At 44.0% G+C, this 23101-nt stretch overlaps 1 protein-coding gene across 1 annotated transcript in view; it reads left to right on the top strand.

Annotated features, from left to right (window-relative positions):
* PDAP1 (PDGFA associated protein 1) overlaps nucleotides 1–21691 on the top strand; it is a 61377-nt gene extending 39686 nt beyond the window's left edge. Inside the window, exons 5-6 of the mRNA XM_044304775.1 lie at nucleotides 17952–18103; nucleotides 21373–21691. Coding sequence (XP_044160710.1) covers nucleotides 17952–18103; nucleotides 21373–21431 — 211 coding nt within the window. The 3' untranslated portion in view covers nucleotides 21432–21691. The remainder of the gene's footprint in view (nucleotides 1–17951; nucleotides 18104–21372) is intronic.
* Nucleotides 21692–23101: the final 1410 nt, after the last annotated feature.

The raw sequence follows: 23101 nt of genomic DNA, 5'->3' as shown, positions 1-23101 counted from the left end.
ACAGCGTCCGGATCACTGTTCAGACCCTGGAACGGTTCGGCTGGCTGGTAACTTTCCCAAACTCCTGCCTCTTCCCGTCCCAGAGGCTCTCCTTCCGGAGGGTGATTTTGGACACCTCGGCTGCCTAAGTATTCTACCAGCCTTCAAGTCCTCCCAGGTCCAGGGGGCAGTGTCGCATCTGCTGCGCTCCCCGTGCCTCTCCATTCGGGAATACTTGCAGGTCCTGGGTCTTATGGTAGCCTCTTTCGAGGCCTTCCATATGCCCAGTTTCACACTCGCCTGGCGCAACAGGAGATCCTTTACCTTTCAGCGGGTTCGGGCAGCTCTCCCTTGGTGGCTGTTCCCAAAGAACCTGAGGTCGGGGAGTTCCTTTCTCGCATTCTCCTGGACGATCGCCGCCACCGATGCCAGCATCCTGGGTTGGGGGGGCGTTTTCCAGTCTCGCACGGTTCAAGGAATTTGGTCGGCGGCAGAGTCTCGCCTTCCAATCAACTTTCTGGAACTGAGGGCGATTTTTTTCCGCTCTCTCTCTCCTATTGGACCTCTCTCCTTGCGGGCCTCCCAGTGCGGGTTCAAACGGGCAATGCCGCGGCCGTGGCCTATATCGACCATCAGGGCGGGACCCGCAGCCGGATGGTGATGCAGGAGGTGAAGAGAATTCTGACGTGGGCGGAGACGCACGTTCCGGTGTTGTCAGCAGTTTGCATTCCAGGAGTGGACAACTGGACAGCGGACTTTCTAAGCCACAACACGGTGGATCCAAGCGGGTGGTCTCTGCATCCAGAAGGGTTCGAGGAAATCTGCCACAGATGGGACCGTCCGGATGTGGACTTAATGGCGTCCGGGTTCAACAACAAGATCCCAGTGGTCCTGGCTCGCGCCCGGGATCCGGAGGCGTACGGATGGATGCGCAGGTGTCTCCGTGGCAGGACTTCAGCCTCCTCTGTTTTCCTCTCCTACCAAAGGGTCTACGCCAGTTCGAGGCGGAAGGGACTCCGACCGTTCTCATCACCCCAGAGTGGCCTCGCCGCGCGTGGTTTTTTCGGACGTGGCTCGGTTGCTGGCGGACGCCCCATGGCCTCTTCCCGACGGACAGGACCTACTGTCTCAGGGCCCGTTCTTCCACCGGAATTTGCGGTCTCTTCGTTTACCGGCGTGACTGTTGAAACCGCCATCCTGATAAAGATGGGGTTCTCGGATTCAGTGGTTAGGACCATGATCAGTCCGGGGAAGTCTTCTTCCTCCCGGATTTACTATCGTACCTGGATGGCCTTCCTATCCTTTTTTGAGGGTTCGGGGTTCCCTCCCCTTCGGTTTTCCATCTTGATGGTACTGTCTTTTCTTCAGTCTGGGCTTGTGCAGGGACTGTCGCTTAGTTCCCTGTAAGGTCAGGTTTCGGCGCGGGCCGTCAGAGGTCCCTTGCTCTTAAGGGTCCGGTGGTGACCTTTCTTCGGGGGTGGCGCATTCGGTTACCCGTATGTTCCCCCTTTGTCTCCTTGGGATCTCAATTTGGTTCTGCGCGCTCGGCAGTCGGCCCCCTTCGAGCCTTTGAGGAGGGTCTCTCTGACTGTTCTCATCTGGACTTCCTTGTGACCATAGCTTCTGATACAGCTACATAGCGTAGTGATTAAAGTTCTGGGCTATTATGCAGTGGCTGTGAGTTCACGTCCCATCACGAGCTTTTAAGTCAGACTGGTGTCGGAGCTGGCCGCTCTTTCCTGTCAGGAGCCTTTCTGGTTTTCCACCAGGATTAAGTTGTGCTCCGTCCAGTCCCCTTCTTTTTGCCCAGGGTGGTCTCTCCCTTCCGCCTTGATGAGGATCTTGTCCTGCCTTCCTTTTGTCCTTCTCCGGCTAACCCCAAGGAATGCACTCTGCATTCCCTGAATGTTGTACGGGTCCTGGAGGTGTGTCTCGCGGCTACTGCTTCCGTCCGCCGTTCTTGGCGCTCTGGATCTGCTTGGCTATTTCCGCGGCTTGTCACGCTTGTGGTGGAGTTCCCCCGGCTAGAATTGCCGTTCTCTCCATTGGGGCGGAGGGGGCTTCCTGGGCAAGACGCAGTCGTGCCTCTGCGTCTCAGCTGTGTACGGCGGCCACCTGGTCGTCCTTGCATACCTTTGCAAATTTTTGTCAGTTGCATTCACTGGCTTCGGCTGATGCGGCTTTGGCCGCAGGGTTTTGCAGGCTGTGGTTCCTGTTTGACCGTTGGGGCGTTCCTCCTGGCGGTGCTGGTATTTTTTCCCACCCCATGGACTGCTTTTGGACGTCCCATGGTCTGTGTCCCCCAATGGAAAAAAGCACGAGAAAAGGAGATTTTTGTGAAACTCACCTGTAAAATCTTTTTCTCGTCTTTTCCATTGGGGGACACAGCTCCCACCCATTATTCCTGTTGCAGGAGGGGTCTTTAGTTCAGTTTTTCTGTTTCTGGTTGGACCTTATGGCTTGGTCCGATGGTTTCCATGATTTTTTCTTGCTCCTTCTCCTACTGCTTGTGCAACGCCTGAGTTCCTCCTGGTGGAGTCTGGGGGTATAGCCCGAGGAGAAGGAGCTCTTTCATTTGCATAGTGTCCCTCCTACTAATACCTCTAAGCTATACCCATGGTCTGTGTCCCCCAATGGAAAAGACGAGAAAAAGATTTTACAGGTGAGTTTCACAAAAATCTCCTTTTTGGCACAGATTTTTTTATTTTATTTTTTTGACCGTGTTCATCTGACTGGTTAGGTCATGGGTTATTTTTATAGAGCAGATTCTTACGGACGCGGCGATACCTAATATATAAATTATTATTATTTAAGTTGTACAAAATAAGATTTTTTGAAAAATAATTTTTTTTGTTTTAGTGTCTCAAGTCTGAGAACCATTGTGTGTTTGTTTTTTGTTTTTTTGTTTTTTTTCGATTTGTCAGTGGCTAAATGGAATTAAATTTGGGGAAGGGAATTATAAATTTAGTACTCCATGGAAGTGTGGTACTCCTTGAAGCAACCAATAATGCAGATGCCTGGATGATCGGGGCACGTGTAACACTGAGTAGTGGTGTCTTTCCGTATCCCCCTCCTGTGACACACTCTCTGCAATTTTTTTTTTTGATGCCTCCAGTTCCCGAGATACTCCGGCCTGCCCTTTCCCAGTCAGAAAAGATCAGGTCCTTGAGGATTGCCTCATAGAACTGGAGGAATTTCTCTGTGTTGCCAGCACTCCGGGACAGCACAAAAGAATTGTACAAGGCAACCTGTACCAAGTAGATCACAACTTTTTTGCGCATGGCGTTATATGGCTTGAGGACTTGATCAGAGAGATCAACTCCTCCCATATAGCGATTGTAGTTGACGATACAATCGGGCTTGAGGACCGTTGCCGCGGTACCTCGCACAGGGACAGGGGTGATGCCGTTACCGGGAATTGTGGACAGTGCAAGGACATCCCTCTTGTCCTTGTATCTGACCAGCAACAGGTTTCCACTGGTAAGGGCACAGGTCTTACCCCTGGGGATAGTTACCTGGAGGGGGTGGGTAGGGAGGCCGCATTGATTTTTCCACACGGTCCCACAAGCGGATGTGGATCTGGCAGCGAGGGACTGGAACAAGGGGATACTGGTATAAAGGTTATCCACATACAGGTGGTAACCCTTATCTAGCAGTGGGTACATAAGGTCCCTCACAAGTTTCCCCCCTAACACCCAGAGTGGGGGGATATTCTGGGGGTTGAATATGGGAATCTCGCCCCTCGTACAAAGGAAACTTGTAAGTGTACCCTGAGGTACTCTCACAAAGTTTGTACAGCTTCACGCCATACCTCGCCCGCTTAGAGGGAACATACGGGCGGAAAATGAGTCTCCCCTTAAAAGCAATGAGAGACTCCTCAACCGCGACCTCCCTTCCAGGTGGTTCATAGGCCTCCAAAAATTTGCAGGCATTTCCAGACGGCCTCAAACCGGGTACGTGTCATGGCCATACTGTAAAGTGGGGTCTGGTAGAGGACGTCCCCACTTCAGTAATGTTTTTTTTTTTGACTAGGCCCATGTGCAGCACAAGGCCCCAAAACGTCCTCGTCTCGGCTGCACTGACCGGCGTCTAGCCACTGGCCCTAGCCATAAAGGAGCCCGGATGTTGAGCAATGAACTGTTGGGCGTACAGGTAAGTTTGTTTTCTCCACCATCAGATTCACAAAATAGTCACTGAAAAAATGACTAAAATAGTAATATTCAGTGAAGCCCACTGTGGGAATCTGGATTCCTGCTTGGCCAACAAAATCAGGAATCACAGGCTCAAAATGCTCTGGGGTACACCAGACAAGTTCATCGGTAGGGGCTCAGGTGTACTCCCTGTGTCCGTAACAGGTTAAAGTTATTACCACATAGTGACGCATGTTAGATTTGCAAAAAATGGCCTGGGCATGAAGGTGAAAACTGTCCGGGTTAGAAGGGGTTAAAATCATTCCCAGGCAACTACAACACCACCAGCGGGGTTGAGAGTCTCAGTTGTAAGGAACTTCACTCTAAAATTGTTTCAATTCTGGGCAAGACCACCAAATATGAGAGATGTTTCCCACCCATTAGAGCAACGCCAGCATTCATCGGAGGGGATCAAGTTGATCTTGTATAGAAATTCTGGGGTACGGTACCACCTGGTGAGTATCTTCAGAGAGTTTTCTTGAACTCTAATGCACCTAGAAAACCTATGTGAATGGGATAATATAAACTCCTTGCTAGGCTCATCTAAGTTAATGTTAAGTTCTTTCTCACACGCCCTCAGATACGCGGGGGTCTGTTGGTCTCGGCCGGTCAGCAATTGCTTATATTGAGGATATACACCTTGGAGGAATAGAGGGTAACAATATATAGTTTTCTAAGCACGTGGGGTCGGGTAAAGGTAGGTGTTTTGACTTTTTAAGCTTGGCACACATGCTCTCGAAGTCCCATTTCTGTAAGTCCTCATGCACACGACAGTTGTTGTGTTGTGATCCGTTTCAGTTTTTGCTTCCGTGTGTCTTTCTTTATTTTTGGAGGACCACCAAACATAAAGGAAGGTAAAAAAAAAGTCTAAAGACAGGTTTACCATGGAAATAATAGGAATAAAACGGCTGCAGATGACAATCTTGTGTGCCTCCGTGTTTTTTAGCGGTCCCATTGACTTGAATGGGTCTGCGAACCGTTTTCCGTGGACAAGAATAGGACAGGTTATATTTTTTTTGACGGACTGGAACCACGGACGCGGATGGCAAACGGTGCACTATCCGCATTTTCAACTGCTCCATAGAAATTAATGGGTCCACATCTGAAACGCTAAAATCGTCTGAATGGACGTGGAGACAAACAACGGTCGTGTGCATGAGGCTTAAGATGTATTTTTCATTTATTTAAGTACCAGTGAGATTGGCATAATAATCTGAATTCGCTGTCAGCTGAGAGAGATCACCTAATCTACATTCAGAGAATACTTCCGACCTAATAACGGGGTGGTCCGAGAACACGTGTGACAGCACGGGTAGAGGTGTTAGAGGAGAAAGGCGCTGACTACTGATGTTTAGTGCTGGCGATTTTATAGCAGTGTATAATAGTGCTTCTTGTGAGGTCACTCTTGCTTGTTGGGTATGGTATTGTGGCTCCAGAGTAGATGCTCTCAGTTTTTTCCCTAGCAGAGCTAGGATAGGTACTGGGTGGGGTCTAGACAGTGACAACCACATTTCCAAGTGTATGGCCTGGATATATACTGAAATATCCAGTAGAGATATACCTCCTTGTTTCTTTTTTCTTGTAAGAAGGGAAAAATATAATCTAGCTTTCTTGTTAGCCCATAGGAACTTCCCCATAATCCTCTTTAGTCTGTTGACAAATGTGTTCGGAGTTGGTATAGGGAAAGCGTAGAGTGTATATTATTTGTGGGAGGACATATGTGGCTAAAATATTCTTCTGATAGCAGAAGAAGAAAGCACCGCGGCACTCACCACTGGTCACAAAGTTGCTGTTTGCAGTTTTATTTTTCAAATACACGTCGTGGACATGGACAGGCTACAGCTGTTTCGCGCTGTGTTGCGCTTTGTCAAGCCTCCTGTGACGTGAAGGAGGAGGGGGCTAGAAATACCCCCATCTCATGCACGTCACTGGTTACAATCAAGTGGTATAAAAAACATATGTGTGCTAAGACCAATCAAATGAAAACGGCTAAGTCATTCTTGTCGTTTAACCCTAGAGGGCCCATGGCTTGTGTTATAATTAAAACACAAGCCATGGGCTCTCTAGGGTTAACTGACAAGAATGACTTAGGCTGCTTTCACACTAGCGTTCGCTGGTCCGCTCGTGAGCTCCGTTTGAAGGAGCTCACGAGCGGACCCGAACGCTTCCGTCCAGCCCTGATGCAGTCTGAATGGAGGCGGATCCGCTCAGACTGCATCAGTCTGGCGGCGTTCAGCCTCCGCTCGCCTCCGCACGGACAGGCGGACAGCTGAACGCTGCTTGCAGCGTTCGGGTGTCCGCCTGGCCGTGCGGAGGCGTGCGGATCCGTGCGGATCCGTCCAGACTTTCAATGTAAGTCAATGGGGACGGATCCGTTTGAAGATGCCACAATGTGGCTCAATCTTCAAGCGGATCCGTCCCCCATTGACTTTACATTGAAAGTCTGGACGGAATCCGTACTAGGCTATTTTCACACTTAGCTGTTCTATGCTAAAAATAATGCAGACGGATCCGTTCTGAACGGAGCCTCCGTCTGCATTATTATGAGCGGATCCGTTCAGAACGGATCCGCCCGAACGCTAGTGTGAAAGTAGCCTTAGCCGTTTTCATTCGATTGGTTTTAGCACACACGTTTTTTATACCACTTGATTGTAACCAGTGACGTGTATAAGATGGGGGTATTTCTAGCCCCCTCCTCCTTCACGTCACAGGAGGCTTGACAAAGCGCAACACAGCGCGAAACAGCTGTAGCCTGTCCATTCACCTGTGTCCTGTCTGCGTCCACGATGTGTATTTGAAAAATAAAACTGCAAACAGCAACTTTGTGACCAGTGGTTAGTGCCGCGGTGCTTTCTTCTTCTGCTATCATCATAACTACTATACCACCGACAGAGCACCACCGTGAAGGTTCGGGATCCAAGTGTTTTATGTGCTCCAGTGGGTGCATGTAGCAGTGCCGGTTGCGTTCTTTTCTCTCACTCCCTGTAAAATATTCTTCTTTCCTAGCCAGGGCAATCTAGGCATTGTGATTCTAGATAAGGATTGTATCTTCCCTAGCAAGGGTGTGAAATTAAATTGGAAGAGGATTATGATTGGCTGGGACCATAATGCCCAAGTATTTAATGGCATAAGGGGGCCATTTAAATGTGGCTTAGTCTATATAATGTGTCTCTTCTGAGCAGAGTTAAGTGACACTCCTAGGGCTTCAGATTTCTCCATATTTATCTTAAAGTTTGGAGATCTCTCCAAATGATTTAAAAATCTCCAATACATGGGGCATAGCCTCTCCCGGATTGGTAATCATTAACAGTAGGTCGTCTGCCAACGCTGCCATTTTGTGCATGACACCTTCTGTCTGCACACCTCTGTTAGGGGGTTGTCTGAATTTTAAGAGAAGGGTTTCTAAGGTGAGTATAAAAAGGGTGGGGAAAAGGGGGCAACCCTGCCTCTAACCATTTTTTATTTGAAAGGCGTCTGATAGTGCCGTTCACCAATACTCGAGCTAAAGGGGCCAAGTAGAGAGAGAAGACCGCCTCAATAAATTGGGACAGAAAGCCAAAAGCCTATAGAATGCTACGCATATAATGCCAGCTAACTCTATCGAACGCCTTTTGAGTGTCTGTTCCTAACGGAACTAGTGGTGTCTTCATCCCTTTGGCTAAGTACACTGCATGCAGTACCCTGCTGATGTTATGCCTGCCTTCTCTACCGGGTACAAAACCCACTTGCTCCTCCCCTGACAAACCAGGCAGCGATTTAGAAATACGGTTGCTCAACAGCTTTGCCCACCATTTCAGATCCGTGTTGAGAAGCGAAATGGGTCATTGACTATCACATGCCTCAGGGTCCTTCCCTTCCTTTGTGGATGATGGTGATGGGCTCTCTGGGTTGTGGGGTGAAGGCAGAACCCAACATCAGTGAGTTGCACATTCTAGTTAAGTGTGGAATCAATACATTTCTGAATTTATTATAATAAGTTATAGGGTAACCGTCTAGCCCCGTACTCTTTCCTGATGGTATTGTATTTAGTATTTTATCTACCTCAGACTCTGAAGGGTTGTACGAGGTTAGTTTTCTCTTCTTCAGATATGGTTGGGATCTTGATGGAATGGAGAAAGGAATCAATATGGGCCTGTATTTGGCAGTGACTATTTTCTACAGAATTCCTCTGCTATGGCAGGGGTCGTAGTAGTCTGTTGCCTTCCTTGGATTTCACAGCGCTAATAAAGGTTTTATTTCTCTGAGCTCTCCGGAGGGAGGACATTAATTTAGAGTCCTTATCTCTGTGTGTGTGTGTGTGTGTGTAGTATTTAAAGCGTAAGGACTGCAATATTCTTGCTGATTTGGCAATTTAAGAGGTCCTTCAGTTGGGAGCTTAGGAGTTTAAGCATATTCTGCGCTTCCTCTGTCAGAGTTGTCTTATGTAGTTATTCTAATGTGGATATTTATTAGGAGTAAGGAATCGATCTTTTTTTGTCCTTTTATCTTTTCACCTTGGTGACGGCTTTGTGAGCTTCCCAGTGAATCTGCCTAGAGGTGTGGGGAGTGTCATTGACTAGTACGCCAATAATTTCTCCTTTTTAGGTGTTCCTTAGTGATCTCCTATTCAATTAATGTGGTGTTTAATCTCCAAATCCCAAGTTTTAGGGGTATATTTGTATTGTCATCTGTATGCTTACTGGGGCCTGATCAGAAACTGTTATAGAGCCAATGGCCGTGTTTATGACTGATGAGAGAACGTTGTTTGAGAGAAACAAGTAGTCGAAACATTGGTAAGAACTGTGGACCCAAGAATGGTAAGTATAATCTTTGCCCTCCTGGATTAAAGGCTCTCCAAACATCAGAAATACCCAGGTCGGCCAAAGCTATCTGAAGTTTGCGAATTAGTTTTTAAGGTGTGGACGTGGATATAGAGGTGGAGTCTTTTAGAGTGGTCAAGGGCCAGATTCAAATCCCCTCCCAGTATGTGTGCCTTCAGCAAATGACCTCAGGGTATGCAGTGTCTGGAAAAGCCACAGGACCTTTTTAGTGTTGGGGGTGTACAGGTTGGCCAAAGTGACTACAGTATTTAGAATATTGCCTTTAATAAACAAGTATGTACCGTTTGGGTCTACCAGTTTTGCTGAAACGACTAAATGGAGATTTTTACCTACACCAATTGACACACCTCACACTGCTGAGGAGTATGTAGTATGGTGCCAATCAGGAACATGTCTACTCATTATATTGGGTACATGACGGTGTCTGAAATGTGTCTCCTGCAGGAAGACCAAATCAGTCACCTGTTTTCTAAGCATGTGATATATCTGACTACGCTTCTGCGGTATATTCATCCCATTCACATTGAGCGTAAGTACAGTAACCTTAGCCATTATGTTGTGAGAATTGTATGGTATCAGGAGCGAACAAGACCTCAGAGACCCAGGTCAACCTAAGTAATGAAAACAAACAATTTACATACATTAACAAAGGATGGAGGCACATAGGCCCCATGGACGCATCTCTGCGTAATAATGCAGTGAAGGATATGTGGCAATATGCAGGGGGGGAACATAAATAAGTGAGTCTAGATCGCATCAGGAGCTCCACTCCCCCGGCTTGGGAGGGATGCAATGACAACTGTATTTAAGTAATATTTTTCCTATTTTAAGTGATGCTGGCACATCATAACAGGTCCTTGCCCGGCAAAGTAGTAACCGCTATGTGCACAAACCAACCAATCACTCATAGAATATATAAAAAGGCAGTGTCCTAAACCATCTGTGGGTAAAGTATCGCTATTCCCCTAATAATGTTAGTTGCTAGAAGTATTATGGCGAGGAAGGGCTTGGCACGCCCACCGGATTTACTATAACCTTTTCTATTTCCTCCTTGTTTAATGTAACTCATTATTTGGCCTCCCCTTCACCAGACTCTTCCCTCTCCATTCTATCCTGAATGCAGCAGCCAGGTTCATTTGTCGGTCTGATTTCTGCTCCAATCCCTCTGCCCTGTGACAGCCTTCGGACTGGTTACCCATACAGTAGACTTCTCCCAATCTGCACCAGTTCTCTGGAATAATCTAATTGCTTGGGGAAGAGTAAGTCACAATCACATGCAGTTACAGGCAGAAAGAACACCCGTGATACAATTAACACAATGGGATAAAGTAATCACTCACAGGCAGAAACTACCCATTATTCCCTTTGTAGAATAATGAGCCGGGGGTCTGCATAGTTCTGGGTCCATAGGAAGAAGGCTAGCTGTCAGGCCTCTCCAGCAGCCCCAGTGACGGTTGAGTCCGTCACAATGAGCTTTATTGCTAGTCCTCTATAAATGTCTATGGGAGAATTCCTTTAAGACACATGGTTATAGTGGCTGTCTTACAATGCACAGTCCTTATTATGGATGATATAGGGAAACCATGCAGTGATCTGATTGAGTAGAAGGCTCATTTCATATGGCTATGTTAGTTCAGAAAGTGGTACTGCTGCTTCTAATACGGATAGTTAATCTGATTTAGTGGCCATGCTCATACGTGCCTAAATCTGTTCAGTGTTGCATCTGTTCTTGCAGAATTTTGAAAGTAAACTACCTGTGCTATATACAGTGTATATGAAAGGTCTACACACCCCTGTTAAAATGTCAGGTTTCTGTGATGTGAAAAATAAATAAACATTTGACACAGAAATCATTTCACAACTTTTTCCACCTTTTTAATGTGACCTATAAACTGTACCACTCATCTGAAAAACAAACTGAAATCTTTTAGGTGGAGGGAAGAAAAACACTCAAATAATGTGTATGCATAAGTGTGCACACCCTCTTATAACCGGGGATGCAGCTGTGTTCAGAATGAAGCAATCACATTCAAAATCATGTTAAATTGGAGTCGGCATACACCTGTCATCATTTAAAGTGCCTGATTAACCCCCAAAAATGTTCAGCTGCTCTAGTTGGTCTTTCCTGAACTTTTCTTAGTCGCATCCCACAGCAAAAGCCATGGTCCACAGAGAGCTTCCAAAGCATCAGAGGGATCTCATTGTTAAAAGGTCTCAGTCAGGAGAAGGGTACAAAAGAATTTCCAAGGCATTAGATATACCATGGAACACAATATGGCACAACAGTAACATTACCAAGAACTGGACGTCCCTCCAAAATTGATGAAAAGACTAGAAGAAAACTGGTCTGGGAGGCTTCCAAGAGGCCTACAGCAACATTAACCCCTTCAACCCTGTTCTCACCTTCCTGGCCAGGCCATTTTTTGCAAATCTGACATGTCACTTTATGTGGTAATAACTGTAAAACGCTTTTACTTATACAGTCCATTCTGAGATTGTTTTCTCGTCACATATTGTACTTCATGAAAGTGGTAAAAATGAGTTAAAAAAATAATAATTTGTATTCGTAAAAAAAATACCAAATTTACCAAAAATTTGCACATTTCCAAATTTCAATTTCTCTAACTTTTTATAATAGATTGTAATACCTCCAAAAATAGTAATTACTTTACGTTCCCCATATGTCTACTTCATGTTTGGATCATTTTGAAAATGCCATTTTATTTTTTGGGGACATTAGAAGGCTTAGAAGTTTTTGAAGCAAATCTTGAAATTTTTCGGAAGCCAAGGTCTGAAGTCACTTTGTGAATTAGAAACTACACCCCTCAAGGTATACAAAACTGATTTTACAAACTTTGTTAACCCTTTGGGTGTTCCACAAGAATTAATGGAAAATGGAGATGGAATTTCACTTTTTTAGCAGATTTTACATTTTAATCCATTATTCTTTTCCAGTAGCAAAGCGAGCGTTAACAGCCAAATAAAACTCTATCAATATTTATTACCCTGATTCTGCGGTTTACAGAAACACCCCACATGTGATCGTAAACTGCTGTAGAGCCACATGGCAGGGCGCAGTAGGAAAAGAACGCCATGTGGTTTTTGGAAGGCAGATTTAGCGGAACTGGTTTTTAGATGCCATTTGAAGTTCCCCTGATGCACCCCTATAGTAGAAACTCAAAAAAGTAACCAAATTTTAGAAACCACGGGATAAGGTGCCAGTTTAGTTGGTACTATTTTAGGGTGCATATGATTTATTTTATTGCTTTATATTATGTTTTTTGTGAGGCAAGGTAACCCAAAAAATGGATGTTTTGGCACAGTTTTTTTTTTTTTTTTTTTTTTGACAGTTTACCTAAAGGATTAGGTTGGGACTTTTTTTTATTTAGCAGATCGTTTACGGACGTGGCAATACCTAATATGTCTACTTTTTCTTATTTATTTAAGTTTTACACAATAATAGCATTTTTGAAACCGAAATAATGACATTTTAGTGTATTCATAGTCCGAGAGCCATAGCTTTTTGAACTTTTTTTAACCAATTCTCAAGGTCTCATTTTTTTTTTGTGGGATAAGGTGACTGTCTGGTACTATTTTGGGGGGGCATACACCTTTTTGATCACTTGCTGTTGCAATTTTTGTGATGTAATGCGACAGATCATTATTTTTTTTTACGGTGTTCACCTGGGGGATTAGGTCATCTGATATTTTTATAGAGCTGTTTTGTTACGGACGTGGCGATACCTAATATGTATACTTCTTTTTAATATTTTTTTTACTTTAGCACAATAATGGCAGTTTTAAAGCAAAAAACAAAATGTTTTAGTGTCCATGTTCTGAGAGCTATAGTTTATTTTTTTTATTTTTTTTTCTTCTTGGGTAGGGGCTCATTTTTTGTGGGATGAGGTAACTGTTTTATTGATGCCATTTTGTGGGACATACACCTTTTTGATCGCTTGGTGTTGCCCTTTTTGTGATTATAAGGTGACAAATGGCTTTTTTTTTACACAGATTTGATTTTTTATGGTGTTTATCGGATAGGGTGGATCATGTGATATATTTATAGAGCCATCATTATGGATGCGGCGATACTTAATATGTGTGGGTTTTGGTTTTTTTTTTCAGTTTTTTTATTATAAAATAAGGGAAAAGGGGCGTTTTTTTTACTTTATTAATTTTATTATTTTTACTTTATTTCTGATCACTTTTGGGGGTCTGATCCCCTCTGCAATGCATTACAATACATCTGTATGGTAATGCATTGCCTGTTAATGTATGACACAGTCATACACTAACAGGTTGCCTGGAAGACCCAGCCTGAGGCTGGATCTCCTCGGCACCCGTAGAATGCTGTGCAAGACATTAGGCAGCCTCTGCACGGCATCGTGCTGCCTTGTGACGCATCGGGTCCCCACCACAGCAGCGCGGGGACTCGATGCGATCACTTACCCGACACAAACCCCTTCTATGTCGCGGTCAGCGCGGACCGCGACATAGAAGGGGTTAATCCACCGGCATCGGCTTTTATAGCGATGCCGGCGGATACAGCAGGGCCCTGGCTACCACGGACTGCCGGGCCCCTGCAGTGATTGCACGCACACCTCTCCGTTGCCCACGAAATCACCATGACGTACTATTACGTCAGATTGCGGGAACACAGTGGTTTCCATGACGTAAGGGGTTAAAGGAGCTGCAGGAATATCTGGCAAGTACTGGCTGTGTGGTACATGTGACGACAGTCTCCCGTATTCTTCATATGTCTGGGCTATGGGGTAGAGTGGCAAGACAAAAGCCCTTTCTTACGAAGAAAAACATCCAAGGCAGGCTACATTTTGCAAAAACACATCTGAAGTCTCCCAAAAGCATGTGGGAAAAGGTGTTATGATCTGATGAAACCAAGGTTGAACTTTCTGGCCATAATTCCAAAAGATATGTTTGGCGCCAAAAAAAACACTGCACATCACCTAAGAACACCATCCCCACAGTGAAGCATGGCGGTGGCAGCATCATGCCAAGGGGCTGTTTTTCTTCAGCTGGAACTGGGGCCTTAGTTAAGCTAGTGGGAATTATGAACAGTTCCAAATGCCAGTCAATATTGGCACAAAACCTTCAGGCTTCTGCTAGAAAGCTGAACGTGAAGAGGAACTTCATCTTTCATCATGACAACGACCAAAAGCATACATCCAAATCCACAAAGGAATGGCTTCACCAGAAGAAGATTACAGTTTTGGAATGGCCCAGACCTGAATTTGTTTGAAAATCTGTGGGCTGATCTGAAGAGGGCTGTGAACAGGAGATGCCCTCGCAATCTGACAGATTTGAAGTGTTTTAGCAAAGAAGAGTGGGCAGCTTTTGCAAAGTCGAAATGTGCCATGCTGATAGACTTATACCCAAAAAGACTGAGGGCTGTAATAAAATCAAAAGGTGCTTCAGCAAAGTATTAGTTTAAGGGTGTGCACACTTATGCAACCATGTTTTATTTTTATATATTTTTTTTTTCCCTATAGCTAAAAGATTTGTTTGTTTTCAAATTGAGTTGTACAGTTTATAGGTCACATTAAAGGTGGAAAAAGTTCTGAAATAATTTATCTTTGTCTCATTTCTTTACATCACAGAAATCTGACATTTTAATAGGGGTGTGTATACTTTTTATATCCACTGTAGGCCCTCTCCTAAGCAACATGAATGCTATGTACTAAACTGTTGGCTTTAGCTCCACTCTTTTTTTTTTTTTTTTTTTTTTTTCTCTCCATGTCTTTGGATTGTGGGCAGAAACCCAAGAACCCGATGGAGCCAAGCAAACAAAGGGCATATGAACACCATGCGTATGGCTGTACCCAGTGGTGTGATTGTATATTAGAAATGCTGCTTTTCAGCACTTGGGTTTCTAAGTACTGAGCCCACCTGCTGACTGATATATAATATAATTAGGCAGACGTAGTGCAGAATGTTTTCTCATCGGTGGAACCGCTCAACAGGTGCACAGAAAGGAAAGAGCTCTGTGGGGACCACTGAGAGTCTTATGCAATCCAGGTTCCAGGGCTCTAGTACTCTTGTATAGATAATACAAGTAGATAGGTATTGGGATGTAGTAACTTTTTGTGTGTTTTTATTGTGTAAAAAAAACGATTTGATAAATGTGCAATTTTAACCCGAGATGAGTCCACTGTGAAAGGAGCTCAGCACCGCCCCGCATCCTCAGAATCTCCTCCTTGCTCCCAGACGTCAGAAAGCTAGAGCGCCGTAATCTCGCAATGCGCGAGCTATCGCATGCACAGTTCCTTCCCTGAAGCTTATGCCAGGAACACCGAGGACACTGCGCTTGCGCATCGCATGATTGCGGTGCTCTAGCTTTCTGACGTCGGGGAGCAAGGAGGAGATTCTGAGGATGCAGGGCGGTGCTAGACTCATCTCAGGTTAAAATTGCATATGTATCAAAAAAATTCCTAAACACCTAAGCAAAAGGCATCACTAACCAAACACTGCCACGAAGACCAAGGAACTCTCCAAACAAGTAAGGGACAATGTTGTTGAGAAGTACAAGTCAGGGTTGGGTTATAAAAAAAAATATCCAAATCTTTGATGATCCCTAGGAGCATCATCAAATCTATCATAACCAAATGGAAAGAACATGGCACAACAGCAAACCTGCCAAGAGACGGCTGCCCACCAAAACTCACTGACCGGGCATGGAGGGCATTTATGATAGAGGCAGCACGGAGACCTAAGGTAACCCTGGAGGAGCTGCAGAGTGCCACAGCAGAGACTGGAGTATCTGTACATGGATGACAATAAGCCGTACGCTCCATAGAGTTGGGCTTTATGGCAGAGTGGCCAGAAGAAAGCCATTACTTTCAGCTGAAAACAAAGAGACACGTTGGGAGTCTGTGAAAAGGCATGTGGGAGACTCCCAAAATGTATGGAGGCAGGTGCTCTGGTCTGATGGGACTAAAATTTAACTTTTCGACCATCAAAGAAAACGCTATGTCTGGCGCAAACCCAACACATCACATCACTCAAAGAACACCATCCCCATAGTGAAACATGGTAGTGGCATCATCATGCTGTGGGGACTGATGGATGGTGCTAAATACAGGGATATTCTTGAGCAAAACCTGTCCCACTCTGTGCGAGATTTGAGGCTAGGACGGAGGTTCACCTTCCAGCAGGACAATGACCCCAAACACACTGCTAAAGCAACACTTGAGTGGTTTAAGGGGAAACATGTAAATGTGTTGGAATGGCCTAGTCACAGCCCAGATCTCAATCCAATAGAAAATCTGTGGTCAGACTTAAAGATTGCTGTTCACAAGCGCACACCATCCAACTTGAAGGAGCTGGAGCAGTTTTGCAAGGAGTAATGGGCAAAAATCAGTGATAAGATGTGGCAAACTCATAGAGACTTATCCAAAGCGACTTGGAGCTGTGATTGCCACAAAAGGTGGCTCTACAAAGTATTGACTTTAGGGGGTGAATAGTGACTCAATGCACGTTTGACTTTTTTTGTTGTTTTGTCCTATTTGTTGTTTGCTTCAAATTAAAACAAAAATACATCTTCAAAGCTGTGGGCATGTTCTGTAAATAAATTATGCCAATCCTCAAACAATCCATGTTAATTCCAATTTGTGAGGCATGAAAACACGGAAAAAGTCAAGGGGGGTGAATACTTTTGCAAGTCACTGTATGTATACCACGTTATAGATTGTCAGGCTCTTCAGTGTCATTATATGACTGTAAGACTGCCCCCCACCCCCAATTACTGTGTAGACAGCAGTCTCCTCTTTTCCTTTACAGCTATTTGCCAATAGCAGAGGCATTAAATAATTTTCATACTCTAAAAAATCCTTGTGGGTATTGGATTAGAAACATTGAGAAATACTGTAGTGAGAGTTCTTTTACAGGGATTCTGTTCTGGCGACTAAAGAGAGTAGTCTGATTAGAGTGCTTCTCTCCTCCATCCATATATACAGCTCATACGGAAAGGAATTCTGTGTATGTAATACTTGTATATATTTTTAAAAAAATGCCAGTGTTTGTATATATTTATATAAATGAGTGCATGTTGTTGGGCTCAGAGTGTGAACAGGAGTGGGCGATGACAGGTTTCGCATGATTCGGTAGTTTAAAGTCCAAAAATAAGTTATATGTTCACTTTTTTTTTACTCCATGGCAAAACAAACCTAAAAAGTCCTTGCCTTTCTGGGTGCAAACTAAACAGAATCGTCACCTCACCTAGGTACTTGGTAAACCCACGATCAGGCTCTCCTCAGCCGGCAGGTCATGCAGCTTCCACTCACTGACAGCATTTCAGCCTTGTATTTATCTCCACAGGAATGAGTCCAGCAGCAACACCTGGGTTTGCCTCAGGCTAAGGGTCCATTCACACGTCCGTTGTTTGTTTCCTGATCTGTTCCGTTTTTTTGCTGAACAGATCTGGACCAGATCTGGACCCATTCATTTTCAATGGGTCCTGAAAAAAAATCTGACATTGTGCTGTCCGTTTTTTTTCAGGATCCATTGAAAATGAATGGGTCCAGATCTGGTCCAGATCTGTTCAGCAAAAAACGGTACAGATCAGGAAACAAACAACGGACGTGTGAATGGACCCTAAGGAGAAGTGGTGTACTGGAGTGAGGGAGGGAATGGCATGCCCTTCACCCATCTGAGCATTGTGGGTGAAATAAAACCCTCCTCCAGTACTTTACCAGTCACCCTGTTACAATGTATATAAATGTGTATGTACATGTTTTGGTAAATATATATAAATATAAAAATGTGTGTGATATATTCGGCAAAAGACAATACATGTAGTGGAAGCGTGGACTGGCAGATCCCACTGCCAAATCTATCCACCACTCCACATGGAATCCAGCCCTGAACAACATCTAGACAGAATGCTTTCCACCATTCCAATGGATGTTGGATCCTGAATAATACAGTTTCTGCTTTTTATTTGGAACAGGGAAGAAATAGAAAAGCAGAAGGCAAAAGAACGCTACATGAAGATGCATTTAGCAGGAAAAACAGACCAAGCAAAGGCTGACTTGGCCCGTTTAGCAATAATTCGAAAACAGAGGGAAGATGCGGCAAAGAAAAAGGAGGAAGAAAAAAAAGGTAAGTGTCCTGTGGGTCATTCTCTCTAATTCTGTCATCCGTTTACCGCATTATAGATACAAGAGCAGCACTAGGTTTATACTTCAGTGCCTACACTGTTTGCAGGCACTGAATCTGAGACTTCTGAGAACCCTATACTCTCCTGGCACCGTGTATGTGTGCTCAGAGAATCAGTGGTAACGGCCAGTAGCAGGACGTTATTAGTGGGGCCTACTGGACCCAGCTCAGTCCTAAAAGCAACACTGGTTAATATAACGGCTAAATTCTTAAAAATGAAAACTACAACATGTAATTAAAAACATAATTTGTGGAGAGATTGGTTAATATGGCCAATCATATGCCACCTACCGAAAATGAAAGCATTGAACTGATTAGTTGCCACGGGCAATTACGCCACATGTTCCTTTACAAGGTTTGACACCTTTTTACCACTATACAATTAAATGTGAGAGCCATGTCCTTTCAGAGTCTATTGACATGAGCTGTTCCTATGTATTATCTCTCCTTGCTATCCGCATGTGCGACTGCCTGACCGCTGGATTAACTGACCTGAACCTTAACGGGATTCTGTCACCAGGTTTGACCCCTGTCAGATAAAAATATGCTGATGTTCAGAGTGTCTTCACGATTCCTAATGTGGGCTTATAAATGTCATCTGTAGGCTCATTTAGCTAAAAAACAGCTATTACTAACCTGTCAGTCAAACAAGGGGAAGTAAATGGATGCAAGGTGCCGGCTGCACCCGCCGCCGTTTGTGCCCAGCACCGCCTTTCCAGACCTCTGCGCCGCCTCCTAATCCTCTGTGCCGCCTCTCGCTCTCCCTCCCTCCCCCCTCCTTCTGCTCTAACATCTCGCGCATACAGGGGTTGAGCAAAGTGCCGGCGCATGCGCACTTCGCTGTATGAATCCAAATGGAGAAGTCCGCACGGGCGCATCAGGCAGAGCCCTGTGCGCAAGCGCGAGATGTTACAGCAGAAGGAGGGGGGAGGGAGGGAGAGCGAGAGGCGGCACAGAGGATTAGGAGGCGGCGCAGAGGTCTGGAAAGGTGGCGCTGGGCACGAACGGACCTTGCATCCATTTACATCCCCTTGGGCACCTTATTTGTTTGACTGACAGGTTAGTAATAGCTGTTTTTTAGCTAAATGAGCCTACAGATGACATTTATAAGCCCACATTAGGAATCGTGAAGACACCCTGAACATCAGCATATTTTTATCTGACAGGGGTCAAACCTGGTGACAGAATCCCTTTAAACATCATAGATGCCTATGATGCTTTGAGTTTGGTTCAGTTAAACCTGTGGTCGGCCCTATGACCTACGTGAGTAACGTGGATGGATAATACAACTGGAATGCTGGTTGTATAGCTTCTTGTGGGGCTGTCACATTGACTAATGTGAATTGACCTACTGTACATTTTTGGGTAAGTTGCAGCAAAACGTGACAGTTTGACGCATCAATGTTTAGAGAAGTTATCTGCAGCTAGCCTGACGAGGGGTATGACCTAATATGCAATATTTTGCACTACAATTCTGGGTCAAATTCTGTCTCAAAGTAAGACAACCAGTAGTTGGTATAGAGCTAGACAAGTGTCCAGACCTGCTCCACGTTTATCATCCAACCTAAGACCTTTGATTATCATAGATTAAATCACTTTTTTTTTTTTTTTAGATAAAATGCTTTTTGAGGGAAATATATTACCCTCCAAAGGTTATTCCATCATGAAATAAAGATTAGTTTTTTAACATGGATTGCAGGATAAAACTTACCAGGAAAGATTAAAAAACCTTAACATGTATAGCTTGGAAGAAAGACGAGACAGAGGGGATATGATAGAAACTTTTAAATACATAAAGGGAATCAACAAGGTAAAAGAGGAGAGAATATTTAAAAATATAAAAACTGCTACAAGAGGACATAGTTTTAAATTAGTGGGGCAAAGGTTTAAGAGTAATATCAGGAAGTATTACTTTACTGAGAGAGTAGTGGATGCATGGAATAGCCTTCCTGCAGAAGTGGTAGCTGCAAATACAGTGAAGGAGTTTAAGCATGCATGGGATAGGCATAAGGCCATCCTTTATATAAGATAAGGCCAGGGGCTATCCATAGTATTCAGTATATTGGGCAGACTAGATGGGCCAAATGGTTCTTATCTGCCGTCACATTCTATGTTTCTATATGTGTAATTTTTTGGGTAAATTAATTCCAATAATCTATTCACAATGTCATGCTCTTCCAGAGGTTTTTGTAAGATTATTGGGCAGTTTCTCTGCCTACAAGATATTATCACAAATGCTTGGTTTACTTTTGCAGTTCTCAAAACTGAATTTGACTCAGCAGAGATCACATGCCTCTTCTTCACAGCAAAAATGTTATAACATGAACAGAGTTGAGAAAAATACCTTAATTATAACTTCTACAAACCTATGAATGCAGAATCAAACTAATATGAAAAGTTGTTGTTCTAAAAATCTTCATCTACTTGCATATTATAAGTTATACCATCAAGAATTAGTCTTTATGTAGAAAACTATGATTTAAATCCAGCCTTACTGACTAGGGATTTAAATCAAATCCACCCTGATTAATCTGGTGCAGGTCTAGTCTGTCTGATTTCATTTTTTTCCCCTATTTTAAATAGAGGGATTTGGGTAATGATCTTAACGTTATAGAGTTTCTGATAATGCTGTTTAGTTTAGTTAAAGGGGTTGTTCGGTTTAAGGGAGAATCCAGACAATTCTCCAGATCAAGCCGCACTGAAGAACAGGTAAGTACTTACCTGCCACATCCCATGCCATCACCCTAGTTTCTCCGGCTCTGCTGGTTTTTCCCGACTGCAGTGGTGAAGTTGGTTTTACAAAACATGACCACAGAAGCCATTCGCTGGTGTCTGCAGGTGCACCACTGAGGCCAGTGACTGGCTACAGCAGTTATGTGTTGATGACCTATTAAACGGGCTTGGTAAATGAGCCCAGCCAGCATAACCGGAATGATGGCATAGGATGTGGCAGGTAAATACTTATCTGTTTTTCATTGCAGCTTGATCAAGGGGTTTGTCTGGCTTCAAAGTGATGGAGAAGTAGGTGAAGAGGAGTACGTACTATACACTGGTTACAGACTACTCACAGGATGCCTCACTCATGCTGAGAACAAATATCTATATCCATAGGGTTGATCGCAGCTACCGTCCAGTGGCATTACCAGATGACTGTAACTATTGCTGTAAATATGACCAATACGGTTTCTTCATATTTATATTTTATTTTGCAGTAAAAGATGTGACGGGAGGGGCAGCCAAAGGAATGCAATCAATGTCTCTTAATAAATAACTCTACCGCACAGAGACCACATTCAGCGGATCCTAGGACCAGTGCAGCTGTATGGTCTGTAGACTAAGTGTCTAGACAGTACTCTGGTCCCTTGTGTGTCCACAATATGCTTTCCCTGATCAAGTCGTGACAGCGTTTACATGCTGAGGATATTGCAAAGAAAGACTGGACATGCACTGAGCACATATTTATTTAATGCTGAGTGTTTGTGGAGCTTGGGGTCCTGAAGACAGGAATAAAGTTTGGAATTCAAACTAAAATTTGTTGTTGTTTTTTGTATTTTTTTTAAATATTTTTTTTGTTCTCTCTGTGCTTAAAGGGAACCTGTCACCTCCACTATGCCACCCTCACTGAGCGTTTCTAAATGTTTATTGTGTTACCCTTAACATTTAAATAACACTTTTAATTTAATTTGCAGACAAATTCAATAAGTATTATACATTTTTGTACGTCCCGCCTTTTATGCAAACTAACATAAGAGAGTCATATCTTGTGTGACCAGAGAAGAGTAATATTTTCAAGCTCTGACTCATCTTAGGTAAATTTGCATATGTATCAAATTGTTGTTTTTTTTACACAATAAAAGCACACAGAGCTATGGGGACTGGGTATTGCGGATGTGCTAGAGGCCATCTAGCAACCCATGTCCTCAGCTCTATACCCAAAATCCAGGTGACAGGTTCCCTTTAAGACTTGTTTCTATAATCTATATAAAAATCTATATTATTGTTTAAGTTCTTAAAGGGGATATCCAGTAGAATGAAAGAGCAACCAACAAATATACAGCTTGTTCTGTGCACTAATTCTCTGCTAGCCTATTCTGATTGTTTGCTACCATCATGGTCTCTACACAAGCTAAAGTAACTGAGAAATAACCACACGATTTATATTTTATTTTTTCCTTAATTTTTTAAGTCACCTGTGTTTTTAGTGACTCTGGCCAACATTTACTCAATTTGGTGCATCTAGGGTTTCTACACCTTTCTGACATGCTCCAATGGGGGCGGGGCTCAAGAATTCTGGAATAGAAATCTGTCGCTAGGATATGCCCCCATTGTCTGATAGGTGCAGGTCCCAGCTCTGGGACTCAAACCTATCTCGTAAATAGCCAACAAAGTGAAGGAGGGCGCACCGTGCATGCGGGTCCACCCTCCGTTTTATTTCTGTGGGGGCGCCAAAAATAGCCAAACCAGGGCTCTGCTGCTATTCTTGGCACCCCCGTAGAAATGAATGGAGGGTGGCCGCGCATGTACTGTGCACCCTCCTTCACTTTGCCAGCTCAATTTATGAGATAGGTGCAAGTTGCAGTGGTGGGACCTGCACCTATCAGACAACGAGGGCATATCCTAGCGAGATGGGAATAGCCTTTTTAAGATATCTATAAGATTAGTAAATCTGGGCCAGTGTGTTTGCCCAGCATTTTCTTCATGGCATTTTTGCCCGGTAGAAAAAGTTATGTAATAACTCCAGAAAAGAATGCCAAGAGCTACAGCATGCTGTAACTTGAAAGGAAGCCAGAAAGACGAAACAAACACAACCTACAAACACCAGTAGGGGAAAAAAAAAAAAACACTTGTCCTGCTTTCATATTTCCCATAAACTTTCAGCTAACATGAAGCTGACATTTTTACCGGAAAAAAAAAATGCATGTGCAAAAAGTGCCACTAAAA

This window comes from Bufo gargarizans, chromosome 8 (assembly GCF_014858855.1).
Source record: "Bufo gargarizans isolate SCDJY-AF-19 chromosome 8, ASM1485885v1, whole genome shotgun sequence".
Lineage (NCBI taxonomy): Eukaryota > Metazoa > Chordata > Amphibia > Anura > Bufonidae > Bufo > Bufo gargarizans.
This window is presented reverse-complemented; position numbering and strand designations above follow the sequence as displayed.